Source organism: Solanum lycopersicum, chromosome 5 (assembly GCF_036512215.1).
Source record: "Solanum lycopersicum chromosome 5, SLM_r2.1".
In the NCBI taxonomy this organism is placed as follows: domain Eukaryota; kingdom Viridiplantae; phylum Streptophyta; class Magnoliopsida; order Solanales; family Solanaceae; genus Solanum; species Solanum lycopersicum.
Window position 1 is genome coordinate 3478770 of NC_090804.1, and position 14521 is coordinate 3493290.

Here is a 14521-nt window from a genome sequence, read left to right on the forward strand (position 1 = left end):
AGAGATCTCAAACTTAAAGGACTGAGAACTCTTCTTCCTCAAGAAATTTTGAAGAATAGGGAATTCAAGTCTTTTTAATATTTAACTTCCATGTAGTAATATACATCCTTGACAACTAATGAAAATCACAAAATGAAATTGAAAGCTATGGTTGAACACTTGAACTAAACCTTTCTTCTCTTTGCTAGTTAAGTACCAACAAGTACTTAGTTAACTAAACTGTCTTGCATTTCTTTCAAACCATTTTCTGCAAAACGATTTTCTTGAGCTTAGGGTCTATCAGGAACAACCTCTCTACTCCACAAAGGTGATGCAAGTTTTGCATACACCCTACTCTTCTCACACCCCACTTGCGGGACTATACTGGATATGTTGTTGTTGTTGTTGTTGTTGCCAGTTCTATTGTTGATGAATCTACCTCTGATCTTGAGGGAGAATATAGGTAAGGCTTGGGAGGCATTTGCAAAGAGTCTAGTTTCCCTTCTAACATTTCCACAACCTTGCTCATCGATGGTCGATTTGCCGGATCAGTCTGTATACACCATAAACTTGCTATCACCATCTTTCTTGCACATTCGTTCTCCTCTTCATTCATTATCCCCATTAGTTGAAACTCTTCGTCTAGTTCAATTCGTCGATAGATCCAATGTGGAAAGTAGACTTCACTCGTGCGATCAACTCCAACATCAACATTTTTTCTTCCTCCAACCATCTCTAGGACCATCATTCCATAGCTATAGACATCAGACTTGTGAGAGACACCTCCCAAGTTTCTGCAAACAATTTCTGGAGCAATATAACCTATAGTACCTCGTGGACCTAACATTGACACAATACTCTCCTTTTTTATGCATAGTTTGGCAAGACCAAAGTCGGAGATCTTTGGACAAAAGTCCAGGATATTGTGAGGCTTTATATCAAAATGCAGAATCCGAGTATTACAGCCACGGTGCAAGTATTCCAATCCTCGAGCAATGCCTAGTGAGATTTCATATAATAATGGCCAGCCTAATTGGCGAACTCCGTCAGATCTTTCCTCATAGATAAACTTTTCAAGAGATCCATTTGGCATGAATTCATAAATAAGAGCTCTTTTGTGACACTCAAAACAAAATCCCACAAGGCTCACAATGTTAACATGTGATGTCCTGCTAATACTTGCTACCTCATTAATGAAATCTTCACTATTACCTTTTAGTTCATTCAGGACCTTCACTGCCACTTGACTCCCGTTAGGCAAACTTCCTCTGTATACATTACCAAATCCTCCTTGGCCTAGTTTGTTTTTGAAGTAACTGGTGATTCCTTTGATGTCTGTATAGCTGTATCTTTTTGGAGCATATGACCCAGAGTTCTTCAGAAATGCTTCAATATTTCTGTGATCCTCAGCTATAGATTCCCAAAACCTGAGATTTCTGTGCCAGAAAATCTTTTTTCTCAAGCAGAAGAGCAAAATCACAACTCCGATGCAAGAGAAAACTGCAAATGTGGGGGGAAAATGGAAAGTCATGCACCGGAAAGAGCCTGGTTTTGAGGCAGCACAGCGATTACAACATTTGCAAAACATATATTAAAATAATTCTAAGTTAGATCAAGGCATTACGAGATTTTTGTGCAAGTCTAATTACAGATATTAGACATGTACCTGTGCCTAGAATCAGTCCCAAGTTTCTTTTTGCTTCTGCAAATACACAGAAATGAAAGAGTAATAAGTCACAATAAGAGTGAAAGCAATTCACTTCCGTTCACGTTGAATTATTAAACATCTTGGAATGAACCAACCAACACACATCTAAATCCATACCAAAAATGAAACCAGACATACACAAGCAACTGACAAACTTCTTATATCCAATACCTTTGCAGCAAAAAAAGTTGTTTTCGATGTCACTCTGGTATCGCCTTCTTTATGAGATAGTTAGAATAGTTTAAAGACAATTCCCAATCTAATGTGAAACTAGGAGTCAATAGATCAAACAAATCAGAAGAATTTTGTTCTGAAGGTGAATGATGAATTTGCAGGAAGATTGCTAGCTAGAATACTACGTCTTTGATCAGTTCGTGGTTTATGACACTATATGCTAAAGGCATCACGACTCAAGTAGTTCTTATAACTTTGAAATAACTATCAATCCGCTTACTGTTATTTGAATGTACAAAGTAATATGTTGTTGACTTAAAATAGAACACGAGGTGGGAAAAGATAACTTATGGTTCCAATTCTTCGACAACGAACTCTGAAGTTTCACCTTGTTGGTGTTCGATTCCTCATCTTTTAATACCCTCTCCCATTTCCCCTTCGCCTACCACCAATTTTTTTATTTATCTTTTCTTTTAAAAAAAAAAAGTTGGCTGCTCAAAATTTTGCGGTTAACACATAATCCAAATCCTTAATGCAGCTATATCTTGATGCCTAGATCATCAAACGATACTTTTTTGTGCACTTGGTAATCACAAGAAAAGAACCTGAAGCACGGCACCTAATCATAAGATAAGGTTCTTCATAATTATACTCGAAAATTAACTGCTAGATAGGGGCTTACTGGTAGGTTGGCAACTCGAAGCATGAGGCCTGTCAGTGCAGAAACATTTGAATTGATAATTGATGACATCAAATCCGCAACGTCCCCCACTTTCTGTACACTCACTGCAGTCACTTGATATCCAGCTCAATCTAAACCCCCTTCTCAGTAAGACTTGATAGTCAATAACTCGATTACTCCCCTCATTTCCAAGCAGTTCTACTGGTATTATTACATGATCTTTACACGCTTGTAATGCAGACTCAAAGCCTTCATCATCATCAAACATTGCAAGAAACCAATCATTCACATTTTCTCCACCACAACCAAAACCAACCCTGTGCTTCAAAAGATCCTCGGATATCGATCCATTACACTTTGACAACAAGTGAATTCCTGATTCCTTAACAAACTCAAAAGGGAGATCATCGAGTGACACGTTCTTGATATCAGAAACACATCCATTCTTTACACTACTGTTAAAGATTGAATTTTTAAGCTGAAAAGTATCATCTTGATATCTAATATCTTCAACTATATACTCATTTTCAGTAATACGTACAACAGGAAACCCTTGTTCACTACAATTTAGCCCAAATCCAGGGTATCCACAGTAAGATTCTTGAACATCTTCAATATAAAATGGGAAGCTTATTCTTGGACCATATCTACAATTTACTGGTTTATTACATACTACAAACTGTGGATCAACAACAGCACAACATTTATCTATTTGCAAAATGAAACAGAAAACACAAAGGTTTAACAATGCTATCAAGATAGACCTTTTTTCTTGGTTCATCTTTAAGCTTAAACAACTGAAAAATATACTACTACACAAGTAGATAATGAAAAATATACCAAAGAGAGGAGGGGTTTCTTGGATTTTACCTTCTTGTTAGCAATAAGTTGACTTCATTTTGTCTACATATTCCATACAACTCTGTATCTACCAAAATTGAATTTTCAAGATTAAACTTTACTGGGGTCAAGCTTCTTTTTTTTTTACAAGCATAGCGCTAATTTCACACAATATTTGGCATCTCCTATTAGCAACAAGTACAAAATAACTCTAATGGGTCAAGTTTTTAATGAAGAAGTTGCAATTATTGACCAATAATCTATTTGACTAAGCTTAAAAATGTATGCTTTTGAGACATAGTCCATATTCACACACGATAAAGAAAAAACACAATACATAAATATAAATAGGATCCTTAACTTGACGTCAATTGACAATTATGACCTTTGACTTTAGATGTACACAAGTAGACACTTAAACTTGTATAAAATTGAGCAAATGAACACGATCGTCTTACGTGGCACCCTACATGACAATTTTGTATCTTACATGGCATCGCATCCTATGTGTATTATGCCATGTAGGACAGTTGTGTCTACTTGTTCAATTTTATAATAATTTAAGTGTCTACATATTCAAAGTTAGAAGACATAGTTATTCGTTGACGTCAACTTAAAGGTCATATTTATGAATTATGCCAAAAGAAAATATACAAGATAACACCAAGGGAGGAAGGTGTTGTTCTTTTATTTTTTTTCCTCCCTTTTCCATTCTTTTGGACTACAAAAATAATTATTTGTCTAATATTAATATGACTTCACTTGTATTCACATTCTATTGACTTTCTGAGTTAATTTCTCAAATGATCACTCAAAAAGTTAGTTATATCCCACAACAAGGGGTGGAAGCCCGGAGCTAGAAAGCTACTTTACCTATAAGTTTGGTTAAACTCAATAATTTTAGTCTAGACTGTCGCATGACACCCTCCTGAGATGTCTTGGAAGGGTGACATGAGGCAAAGTAACCCGACTTGGGTGTGATTACTTTCTGTCAACGTCAACGACAACGTCAAAAACATAATATATTAATTCAGAATCAAATGAAAATTTGCTTGTAGTAGAGAGAAACAATTGCAAGAAAACCAACATTGTGCTGAGGGAGAGGAAACACCAATGCATTGCTTGCTGAAATTCTTGATTCCACTTCGTTGTCGTAAAAACTCAGAATTCATAAAGTTCAAATCATGATATCACTTTTTTTTTTATAAATGAATTTGTCTCGAGTTTTACATACGAATTCAAATTAGTCTGACTAATGAATTTCGGTGCTCAATGGTTACATAACAACTTTATAATATATATCATTGCAAGTGGACTGTATCATTTATTTAGATAATGGACTTGTGGAACAAGCAGGCCCAGACATATAGGGCCCAAATCTACATCTTTAACAGCCTGTTAAGAGTTAATGGAATCAACAATAGGCAGAAGTGGAAAATATGTCATAGTGCTAATAGTAATGAAAAAAAAGATTTTTTTTTTTATAAATGTTAAGAAAAATCAATTTTATCCCAAGATTTTGAACTATGCGATCATCTCTGATACGATATCTCATCTAAAAACTTAAGCTGTTAGAAAAAAATGTAATTTTATTAGTTAATTATATTCTCGATAAAAAGATCCATACTACTATATATCTGATATTACAATAGAAGACGTTATCGCCTGATTATATTTGTGCATTACAAATATGTTTGAACAGATCCAGTGATAATGGTATATTACTCAGCTCCTTCCTTTTGGTAAAATATAACACATGAAGTCTTCAATTTGAAAGATCGTTTTCTTCCATTTAAGTTGTGAATAATTATTAAAGATCGTTTTCTCGATAATGCATGGTACAAACATCATATATTGCTAAATAATGGACTATAATTTAAGGGCATAGAAACTAGGTAGATGTCAATTTTGTTATATAAATGTTTTTATGTAGTGAAGCACTTGAAATCACACAAATCACCAAGTTGAGTAACAACATCAATTGTCTAGCCAAAGTCATCTCAAGTCATTTTCAATAAAATAAAACTTATTATATTTTTTTCCAACTAAAATCCACTCACCTGTTTTTTTTTTCCCTCTTCCATTAATGCATTGAAAAGTAAATGCTTGTTACATCAAGTTAATTTTGTGACTTGACATCTTAGAATTCTTGTTCTATTTCAAACTACTTACATAATTTTTGAAAAAGTTAATTATAATATTTGAACATGAAAGTAAAACGCTCCTTATCAAAAACGATTATGTTCTCACGACTTGAACGAGAAACTTATAATTAAGCAAAACGCTTCGTTTTGTTTTTTGTATTTGTTATTTTGATGTATGATATTCATTTTTGAAGTCTGATTAATTTAAATTTATACCACGAAATTAAGATCTATTAAAGCGAAAAAAAACCCTATAACATGATAATTATAGGGAAAAAAACTACTAGAACTTTAATGTTGAAAAAGTTTTAGCCAAAGTCCTTCCATTTGAAGAAAATAGACTATACTTTAAAAAGTATTTACATGTATTATTATGCAATGATTAACTTATAAATTCCTACAATGAGTGGCAAATAATAGGTTTCAATTTTCAATTGGTTAATACCAATTGGAAGCCATAATTATTTCATTATTAGTCTTGTAAAGTAAACTTCCTTTTAGGTATTAAAATATACTCGATATTTGCCACCATCAACAATTATTGTGAAATGAATATATACTATTTTTTTTTACAATTGTTCAATTCAAATCCTAGAAAATATTTCTTTATATTATGCGAATTTAAATTAGTCAAATCAAAAACTTTTTCGTATGTTTGTAAATAAAAAATAAAAAAAAATCTAATTTGATATTTAATATTTGTATTAAAGCTTGATAAAATTTGAATTCGTACAATGAACTCTCACATTAAAAGGTAAAACTTTCTCTATCATAAAAACTTAAACTCGAAATATCTGATTTAACGACGAATCAATACTTGAATGTCCACTTGCTTTTTAAGTCTTATTCCTTAGAAATTTAACATTATAATCTTCTAACATTCCTTTGGCCCCATGACATTGACTTTGTAATATCCTACTTGCTTTTTAAAGGCTTCAAACTACAACCACACAATTTAAAGAAATTCTACTTTGTCTATGTCAAAAAGTTAATCACTTTTTAACTTATTTCACGTCCAATAAAACTTATAATATAAATATAAATATTTAAGTTACTAAGTTGAAGTAGTCACTTGGTCTTAATAGAGGTTCGATTCTCGTTAGACCCATATCAAGAAGTTTACGCACTACATATTGTTATTTGTGTAATTTACTAAAATACCTTATTTATTCGATGTTTCTTAAGAATTGAACGTTTTATAGTTCTAAAACAATACAATGGTATAGTTACAAACAATTATTATCTCTTATCTTAAATTAATCAATTTTAGGAAAAAAAATTTCCTTGCTAAAGGATAAAGGAGTTTTTTTTTTAAAAAAAAAGATTATATTTCAGAAAATATTTTTAATCGTACAAATAACCACAATTATATTTCCATTCTTTTCTAAACTTATTTTATTTTATATAAAATAAAATAAAATAAAATCTGATTTCTTTAGGAAGCACATGGCAAAGGTGTCAAAATCCTTCTGCTCGTGCTGATTTTCATATCACATGCCTTTTACCAATAGTTTACCTTATTTCTTTTTTTTGAAAAAAGACAAATATATCTGAACTATCGTAAATGATATGCAAATACCCTTGATCATATTTTTGAGACATTGGTGTCCATGTCATCCAAAGGTTAGAGAACATATACCCTTTATACTATCGGACATACACGGTGTCATAATCTTATCCACTGATCCGATATTTATCGACGGATAAGATCGTGACATATGTCCCTATTTAGTCCACCGTTAAAGTGAACATGCATATAAGCTCTAGTTTTTGAACGGCATGGACACCAATATCTCAGAAATATGACGAAGGATATCTATATATCATTTACGATAGTTCAAAAATATATTTATCTTTTTGTCTTTATTTTTTAATAATTTAATATTCCATACTCATTTTGAATCAAGGATATATATAAATAACTAATACTTTTCATTATGAAATTGAAAAATAATCATCTATTACATAATTTCTAAGACATTTAAATAAGGCTTCACATGTAAAAAGTGCCTACCCCATACTATTACTATATATATTATTAAATCACTTTATGAAAATTATATTACAACTCGATTGGAGAAATTTCAAAATATAACATAAAATTTCACTCGTAAAAAGTGGTTAATCCGTACTATTACTATTATTAATAACATTAATGTACCAAGGACGATTCGATTTTAAGGTTCAATTTGCTAGCTTTTGCCATTGCTTTCGGCCTTTCAGATTCGATTAGTCTATAAATATATCCTAAAGTTTTGTTTTTTTTTTATGAAAAATAATCAAATATATTGTTGAATTCTTCAAAATGAATTTATTTTACCCTCTATTACATCTTTTTTTTGGTTAAAAAATAACTTTTCATTACTAAAATAGTTGAAAAATACATCGTATTATATAGTTTAAATTTTGAATTTGTCTCGTTAAATATATAAAGCTTATATCTGTACTAGAAAGTCGGTAAAACAACAGAAAATACATACACAAAAAAAGTTCATAGTACCTCAGAGTGTCAGCTCTTTCACTTTCCATTGTCAACAAGAAAAAGGTTCAATTTTTTTTAAAAAGATTACATTTTTATGTAATTTATTTGTTAATTACTCATAAAAGATTATATCTTTGTTTAATTTGGTAGCATTTGTTTATTCATGTGAGATTTATGTGTATAATATTCAAAGAATGTTTGTTTATTTTGAGGGAAAAAAAATACTTTTTTAAGTAATGGGTATTTGATGATTGATTTATTACAGTTCATATCTTGTCAGCAATCCGCGTTTTTTTTTTTTTGTATTAAATTTGTTAACTTGGAGTGAAATTCTTTGTCTCTGCAGTCACTATCAGATCTGAATTTTGGTTTTGTTTGTGGGGGAAAACATAGCAAGTTAAAAAAGGCATTGTCTTTACAAGGTAATATCCAAGTGTATTGGGGTGTGTGTGTGTGGTGGAATTTGGGATATTTTAAAACAGGTGTCAAATGGAATGAAATTTTTAGGAGATTCTTGAAGCTTTGGTGTTGTTGATGTGTTTGTTTTGGTGTTGATGGGGTTTGGGGATCAAGTTTTGAGCTTTAGGAGAGTGTTTATTTGGGAATGATATTGTTAAGGGGTTCTTTAAGTTTTATGTTGTTTATATGTTTGTTTTGGTGTTTTTGTGTTGTGTGTGATTGGATTTGGGGATAAAGTTTGAAACTTTGGAGGTTCTTGAAGTTTTATGTTGCTTATGTATTTGTTGTAGGTGTTTTTGTGGTTGAATTCGGGGATCGAGTTTGAAACTTTGGGAGAGTTCTTGGGAGTGAAAGTGTTAGGAGCTTCGTGAAGTTTTTCATGTTGTTTATGTATTTGTTTCTAGTTGTTTTTGTGGTTTAAGTGCGGGATCAAGTTTGAAACTTTGGGAGAGTTCTTTATAGGGAATGAAATTGTTTGGAAGTTCTTGAAGTTTCATGTTGTTTATATGTTTGATCTGATGGCTTTGTTGTGTGTGTGATTGGATTTGGGGATCAAGTTTGAAACTTTCGGAGAGTTATTTGGGAATGGAGTTTGGAGGTTCTTGAAGTTTCATGTTGTTTATGTACTTGTTTGTGTTTTTGTGGTTGAATTTGGGGATCAAGTTTGAAACTTCGGGAATGAATTTGGAAGTTTCGTGTTGATTATGTGGTGTATGACTGTATTTGGGGTTCAAGTTTGAAGCTTTGGGAGGTTGTCAGGGAGTAAATGTTTGTTGGATCGAATAGACTGATTAAGGATTCTATTATTGACTATTGTGGAGCTCTTCTGATGAGCTGAGATGTGAAAAAATAGAAGTGATCTCAGGATTAAAAGAAAAGAAGAACGTGGGAGGTTCATATTCTCTGGATTCGACTATAACAAGGTATAAGTTTCAACGTCGTGTTGGAATTTGGGAGATTTAACTTGGAATAGTTTGTAGGTCGAAAATGGGGTCAAGACAAGAGAGGCATAGATCTGATCATGATCTTGTGCCATTAGCAGCACTGATAAGCAGAGAATTGCGGAATGAAAAAATGGAGAAGCCAACTGTAAGATACGGATGTGCAGCTCAGTCTAAGAAAGGTGAGGATTATTATCTGATGACGACAGATTGCCAGAGAATTCATGGCAATCCTTCATCCGCCTTCTCTGTGTTTGCGGTATGTATTTCTCCATCTTTTTCCCCATCAAACTCCATCTTTTACCACATTAAGTGGGGTCGATGTGAATTTTTGTATCAATTTCACTTAGTTTCAGGTTTATTGCACCCTGATACATTTATCCATTTCTCCATCTTCTACTAGACAAACTTGTCGTCTTAATCAATCGATTACATGTAAAATTTCCAGTCTTTCTTGCATTGGTTCCATACACCTATTAATCCAGTTTGATGTCACCCATTCTATCTATAGGCCATTTAAAATCATTATTTGGATTTATTCAGTAGAATTGTTTTTTAAAATTGGACTAGATACTGAAGGTTGACGGTCCTGTCACTGTATTTGCTTTGTATGTTCCATAGTCTTTCCATTTTATTCAAGGTTGTTAAGTATTGATATGGTTCAATATTACTTTTGGGACTGAAATTGTGTGCTGGTCGAATTTTGTTTGAGGTTCAGGTAATATGATGGTCCTTGCAGCTGGATTCTTCAGTTCATTAATTTTCCATGTAATTCTTCTTTCCGTCAGATCTTTGATGGACATAATGGAACAGCAGCCGCAGTGTACTCAAGGGATCATCTACTAAATCATGTTTTGGGTGCCATTCCTTGTGGACTGGGGAGGGATGAGTGGCTTCAAGCTTTGCCTCGTGCACTAGTTGTAGGGTTTGTGAAAACTGACAAGGAGTTTCAGAAGAAAGGCATGAAATTTGTGCTGCATTTCACTTTATAGCTATTTTATTTTGATTTCATGGTTCAATAGTGCTAATGTATATAACTTTCATTTGTCACTGCAGGACTAACATCTGGAACTACAGCTACATTTGTGATTGTTGATAGATGGACCGTGACAGTTGCGTCTGTTGGAGATTCACGCTGCATTTTGGATACTCAGGGTGGTGCTGTTTCAGAATTAACTGTAGATCACAGGCTTGAAGAAAATGCAGAGGAGTAAGTGTCCATCTTCTAAATCATTCCATCTGGTGTGTTGATCAGAAAATGTTCATCATCTCTTAATTAATTGCAGAAGGGAGCGTGTCACAGCAAGTGGAGGCGAAGTAGGAAGACTTTGTATTTTTGGTGGTACTGAGGTGTGTTGTAAATTTGCATCTCCGATATCATATCACGGATGTGATAGAAAACTTCCATTTTGCATCTGCAGATTGGTCCTCTTCGCTGTTGGCCAGGAGGTTTATGCCTTTCAAGATCAATCGGAGATATGGATGTAGGAGAATTCATTGTTCCAATACCATATGTCAAACAAGTGAAAGTAATACCTTGCTTTGCTTTGCTTTTCTTACTCTCTTTTAGACCATCTTAAGATTTACCTTCCTACCAAATCCCGATGTACTATTTTCTGTTCTATATCTGATGTCTCAGGTAGAGACGAGTAAATTCATGAATGGCTCAGGCCCTAACCTTTTCAAAACATTTTGAAGCTATCAACTGTAGGTGGAAGGCTAATTATTGCATCTGATGGAGTTTGGGATGCCATATCATCAGACATGGCTGCCAAGTCTTGTCATGGCTTGCCTGCTGAGCTTGCTGCTAGACAAGTTGTGAAGGTAGTGGAACTCACGCATCTTTGCATCGATAACAAGTACTTAGAATGATATCTTTAACTCATTTACGTCGTTGATTGTCTAGGAAGCTTTGAGGACACGAGGGTTGAAGGATGACACAACATGCATAGTAGTTGACATAATACCTCCCGATAACACTGTACAGCCTGCAACTCCGCCCAAGAAGTATAACAAGCTTCGATCTCTTTTTTTCAGAAGAAACTCGCAAAAATCTGCTGGTAAACTATCGAAAAAGCTGTCAGCTGTAGGCATTGTAGAAGAACTGTTTGAAGAAGGCTCAGCAATGCTTGCTGAAAGGTCAGAATTCTCTGGAACTTTGAAACCTTATTAATACTTCATGAAGCTTTCTGTTTCTGTTGATTTTGAATTGAATAAATTAGACAAGATTGATTGTTAAATACCATAACTATTCAACCATGTTAATAAGCGTTGAGATTTAGCCTAAATGTGGTCTCGTTACATAGATACGAGGTGGTTGGCATGTTTCCCTCGGATCTCAGTATTCTTGACTTCTTTTTTCTCAATTTTCTATGAATGTTTTCAAGAAGAAGAGTTTGATCGTTGTGTTATTATGTGGATTGCAGATTGGGGAGTGAGGATTCAAATGGTCCATCAATGTCCGGTCTCTTCATTTGTGCTGTTTGCCAGGTCGACCTTGCTGCAAGTGAAGGCATATCAGTACATGCTGGTTCAATTTTCTCGACAAGCTCAAAGCCTTGGCAAGGTCCATTTCTATGTGCTGACTGTTGCAATAAGAAGGATGCCATGGAAGGAAAACGACCAAGTGGTGTTAAAGTCACTTAACTCGTGCATCGTTGCCAAGTTGTGTCTACAATTTTGTTACAGTAATTCTTTCTGATATCTGCCTCATATCTTAGTTAAATTCAAAGGTGATTTATTGAACATTGGCATCAGAGCATAATACTATATGTCAGCCAATAATGTAAATAGGTTCTATCAAACGAAGAAGTGTGATAATAGTTATGAGATTAATCTAAAAGATGTATTTTCTTCTTGTTGTTCCTTGCTTGTTGCTACATCATCTTTTTTCATCTGTGTTTGAGCGGAGTGTCTATGTAAAACAACCTCTCCACCTTCTCAAGGTCTGGTTACACACTTGACGTTACCCTTCTAGACTCCACTCGTGAGATTACACTGAGTTTATTGTGAGTTTATTGTTTGTTGTTGTAATAATGACAAAGAGGAATTTAACTTAACAATTAAGTTAATATCTACTCTTCCTTCTCTTGAGGTATTATCTTTTTCTTTTAGCACGAGAGAATTCCGAATGTCTTGGTCTTTTTTTCTTTTGTTTGCTTCTTCATGTCTTGAATTATTCAAATGCAACATTAGTGTCGGTCGGTATCCAAAATAGTATAATAAGATCAATTATTGGGAGGAGTTCATATGCACTCGATATTTAAACCAAATCAATAGATGCACATCATGTATCTGTTTGGACATAAATTTTCCATAACTGAATAGATACAAGATTTTAACTACATCTAATTGTGACCAAAAAGGACCCCAAAACCTAGTTTGAGTGGCTAAAGTTGGAGGATGTGTAGCTTAGGTCGCAGGTTTAAGCTCCACACAATACAAAGTGAAGTCTGATATTTAAGTGGTGAAGGGTAAAGGAGCGGATCCATTATGTACCGAGTTTAAAAGGTTGTGATTGATTCAAAGGGTGGATCACAGACGAATTTCTCCATTATCAAAAAAAAAAAATGTGTGACCAAAAGAAGAAAGGAAAAGTCAGTTTAAATAATACAAAGAAAGAAGAAGAAAAATTCTTAGATTCTGATCAATTCAAAATTAATGCATAGACTTTTCCAATCCCAAGTCTTTGCAGTACAGTTCTTAGAGTAATGTTTGGATTGGCTTAAAACAATAGGTTGATTGTTCATATATTTTAAATTGTAATTTTTTGTCAAATAATTTGTGATATTTACTATCGTGTAATTTTCTTAATATACCGTACATAATGTTTTCAAGTTACTCACGTGAGAAGCACGTGTCCAGGATTCGTATTATGATGAATTTAAAGCTCCAAAATAAAAAGTTGAATTATCATTTTGCCCCTCTGCTAAAGTAAAATTTGATTGAATATAAATATTTTGATCACTTAATTGTAGAATTTGAAGTTCTTAAACCCTTCAATAATTAAATTATCATTTTCTTGATAAATGAGTACATTGATATTGCTTTTAATCTTAATCATAAAAATCTCATAATGAAGGAATTTGAAAAATTATGATATTAAAAGTTATTCATCACTTTAATGTAGAAAACAATTTCAGAATTAAAATTAAAATTTAAAGGATCATTTCTTACTTCTATTTAAGAACCAAATTATAAAGACGCAATCTCAAATAGAAAATCGAATTATGGAAATTGCACAATTTAACATGAGAAAATAAGAGAGTTAGAAGTTGCAAAATTTAACATCGAGCATGAAGACTTCCTTTGCGATATCCTCTAACTTTTCGTTCTTGCTTAATTTCTCCATTATAAAAATTTTCTTCAATGAAGCATTTAGAATTGTATGGGTGTTGGACTTGAAGGAGGTCATCTTTTTTAAACAGACTAAAAAAAAAAGGAGGTCATTCTTTTTTAAACGGAGGAAATAATATTATAATCATTTAATTAATCATTAAATAATAAAACACATCGTATTACAAGTGGAAAGACCTTAAATGAAAAGTTACATTATAATCAATCATAATATAATACTTACTGCCCTAATGACTTAATGAAATGTCCAGATCATAAATGTTGAAGTAATTTTCTAGCAATATCTTTAAGAGAAAAGACCAAATAACCACTTAATAGCACAGATAATACTAATTCAATTGGTTATTTAAATACAATTAGGAGTTTTTTTTCTTTTGCATTATCTTTTTTCAGGTAAATACATCTCAAATCTAATATAAAATTTGTGTGTAATGTTCTATAAAGAAAACATTTTGAAGAAATATTGTTTTCTTTTACATCATGGAGAAACATGTATGCATGTTTAATATAAAGTAACTATTATATAAATAGTATCAAAACTACCCATATTTTAACTTTACAAATATTAAATCATTTTTGAATGTAAGAGTAAGGAGATTAAAATATAAGATTAATATATATTATGCTTTGAAATTTGTATTTTTCAATATACTTTAATATCTAAAAGACAATGGTGAAGATTTCATTAACGAGGTGGCAAGTATTAGCAGAACATTTAACATCGTGAGCCTTGTGGGATTTTGTTTTGAGGGTCAC

At 32.8% G+C, this 14521-nt stretch overlaps 2 protein-coding genes across 6 annotated transcripts; one reads left to right on the top strand and one right to left on the bottom strand.

Moving 5' to 3' along the window:
* Positions 1-54: 54 nt before the first annotated feature.
* On the bottom strand, positions 55-3407 carry LOC138348488 (LEAF RUST 10 DISEASE-RESISTANCE LOCUS RECEPTOR-LIKE PROTEIN KINASE-like 2.1). 2 transcript variants are annotated; one of them, XM_069297780.1, is made up of 3 exons: positions 2544-3407; positions 1646-1681; positions 55-1479 (listed from the first exon to the last, which is right to left on the bottom strand). In XM_069297780.1, the coding sequence occupies exons 1-3, from the start codon at positions 3322-3324 to the stop codon at positions 359-361; spliced, it is 1938 nt and encodes a 645-aa protein (XP_069153881.1). In that variant the 5' UTR covers positions 3325-3407; the 3' UTR covers positions 55-358. The 2 variants fall into 2 exon arrangements, with proteins under 2 accessions (XP_069153881.1, XP_069153880.1); XM_069297779.1 differs by having other exon boundaries at positions 55-1524.
* Positions 3408-7964: 4557 nt separating this feature from the next.
* On the top strand, positions 7965-12264 carry LOC101248196 (probable protein phosphatase 2C 15). Of its 4 annotated transcripts, none has more exons than XM_010322452.4 (9): positions 7965-8072; positions 8759-9668; positions 10198-10369; positions 10466-10619; positions 10696-10759; positions 10831-10938; positions 11108-11233; positions 11316-11548; positions 11836-12264. In XM_010322452.4, exons 2-9 carry the CDS (start codon positions 9456-9458, stop codon positions 12053-12055), a joined length of 1290 nt encoding a protein of 429 aa, XP_010320754.1. In that variant the 5' UTR covers positions 7965-8072; positions 8759-9455; the 3' UTR covers positions 12056-12264. The 4 variants fall into 4 exon arrangements, with proteins under 4 accessions (XP_010320754.1, XP_019069576.1, XP_069153865.1 ...); XM_019214031.3 differs by having other exon boundaries at positions 7993-8072; positions 9449-9668; XM_069297764.1 differs by lacking the exon at positions 7965-8072 and adding an exon at positions 8351-8431.
* Positions 12265-14521: the final 2257 nt, after the last annotated feature.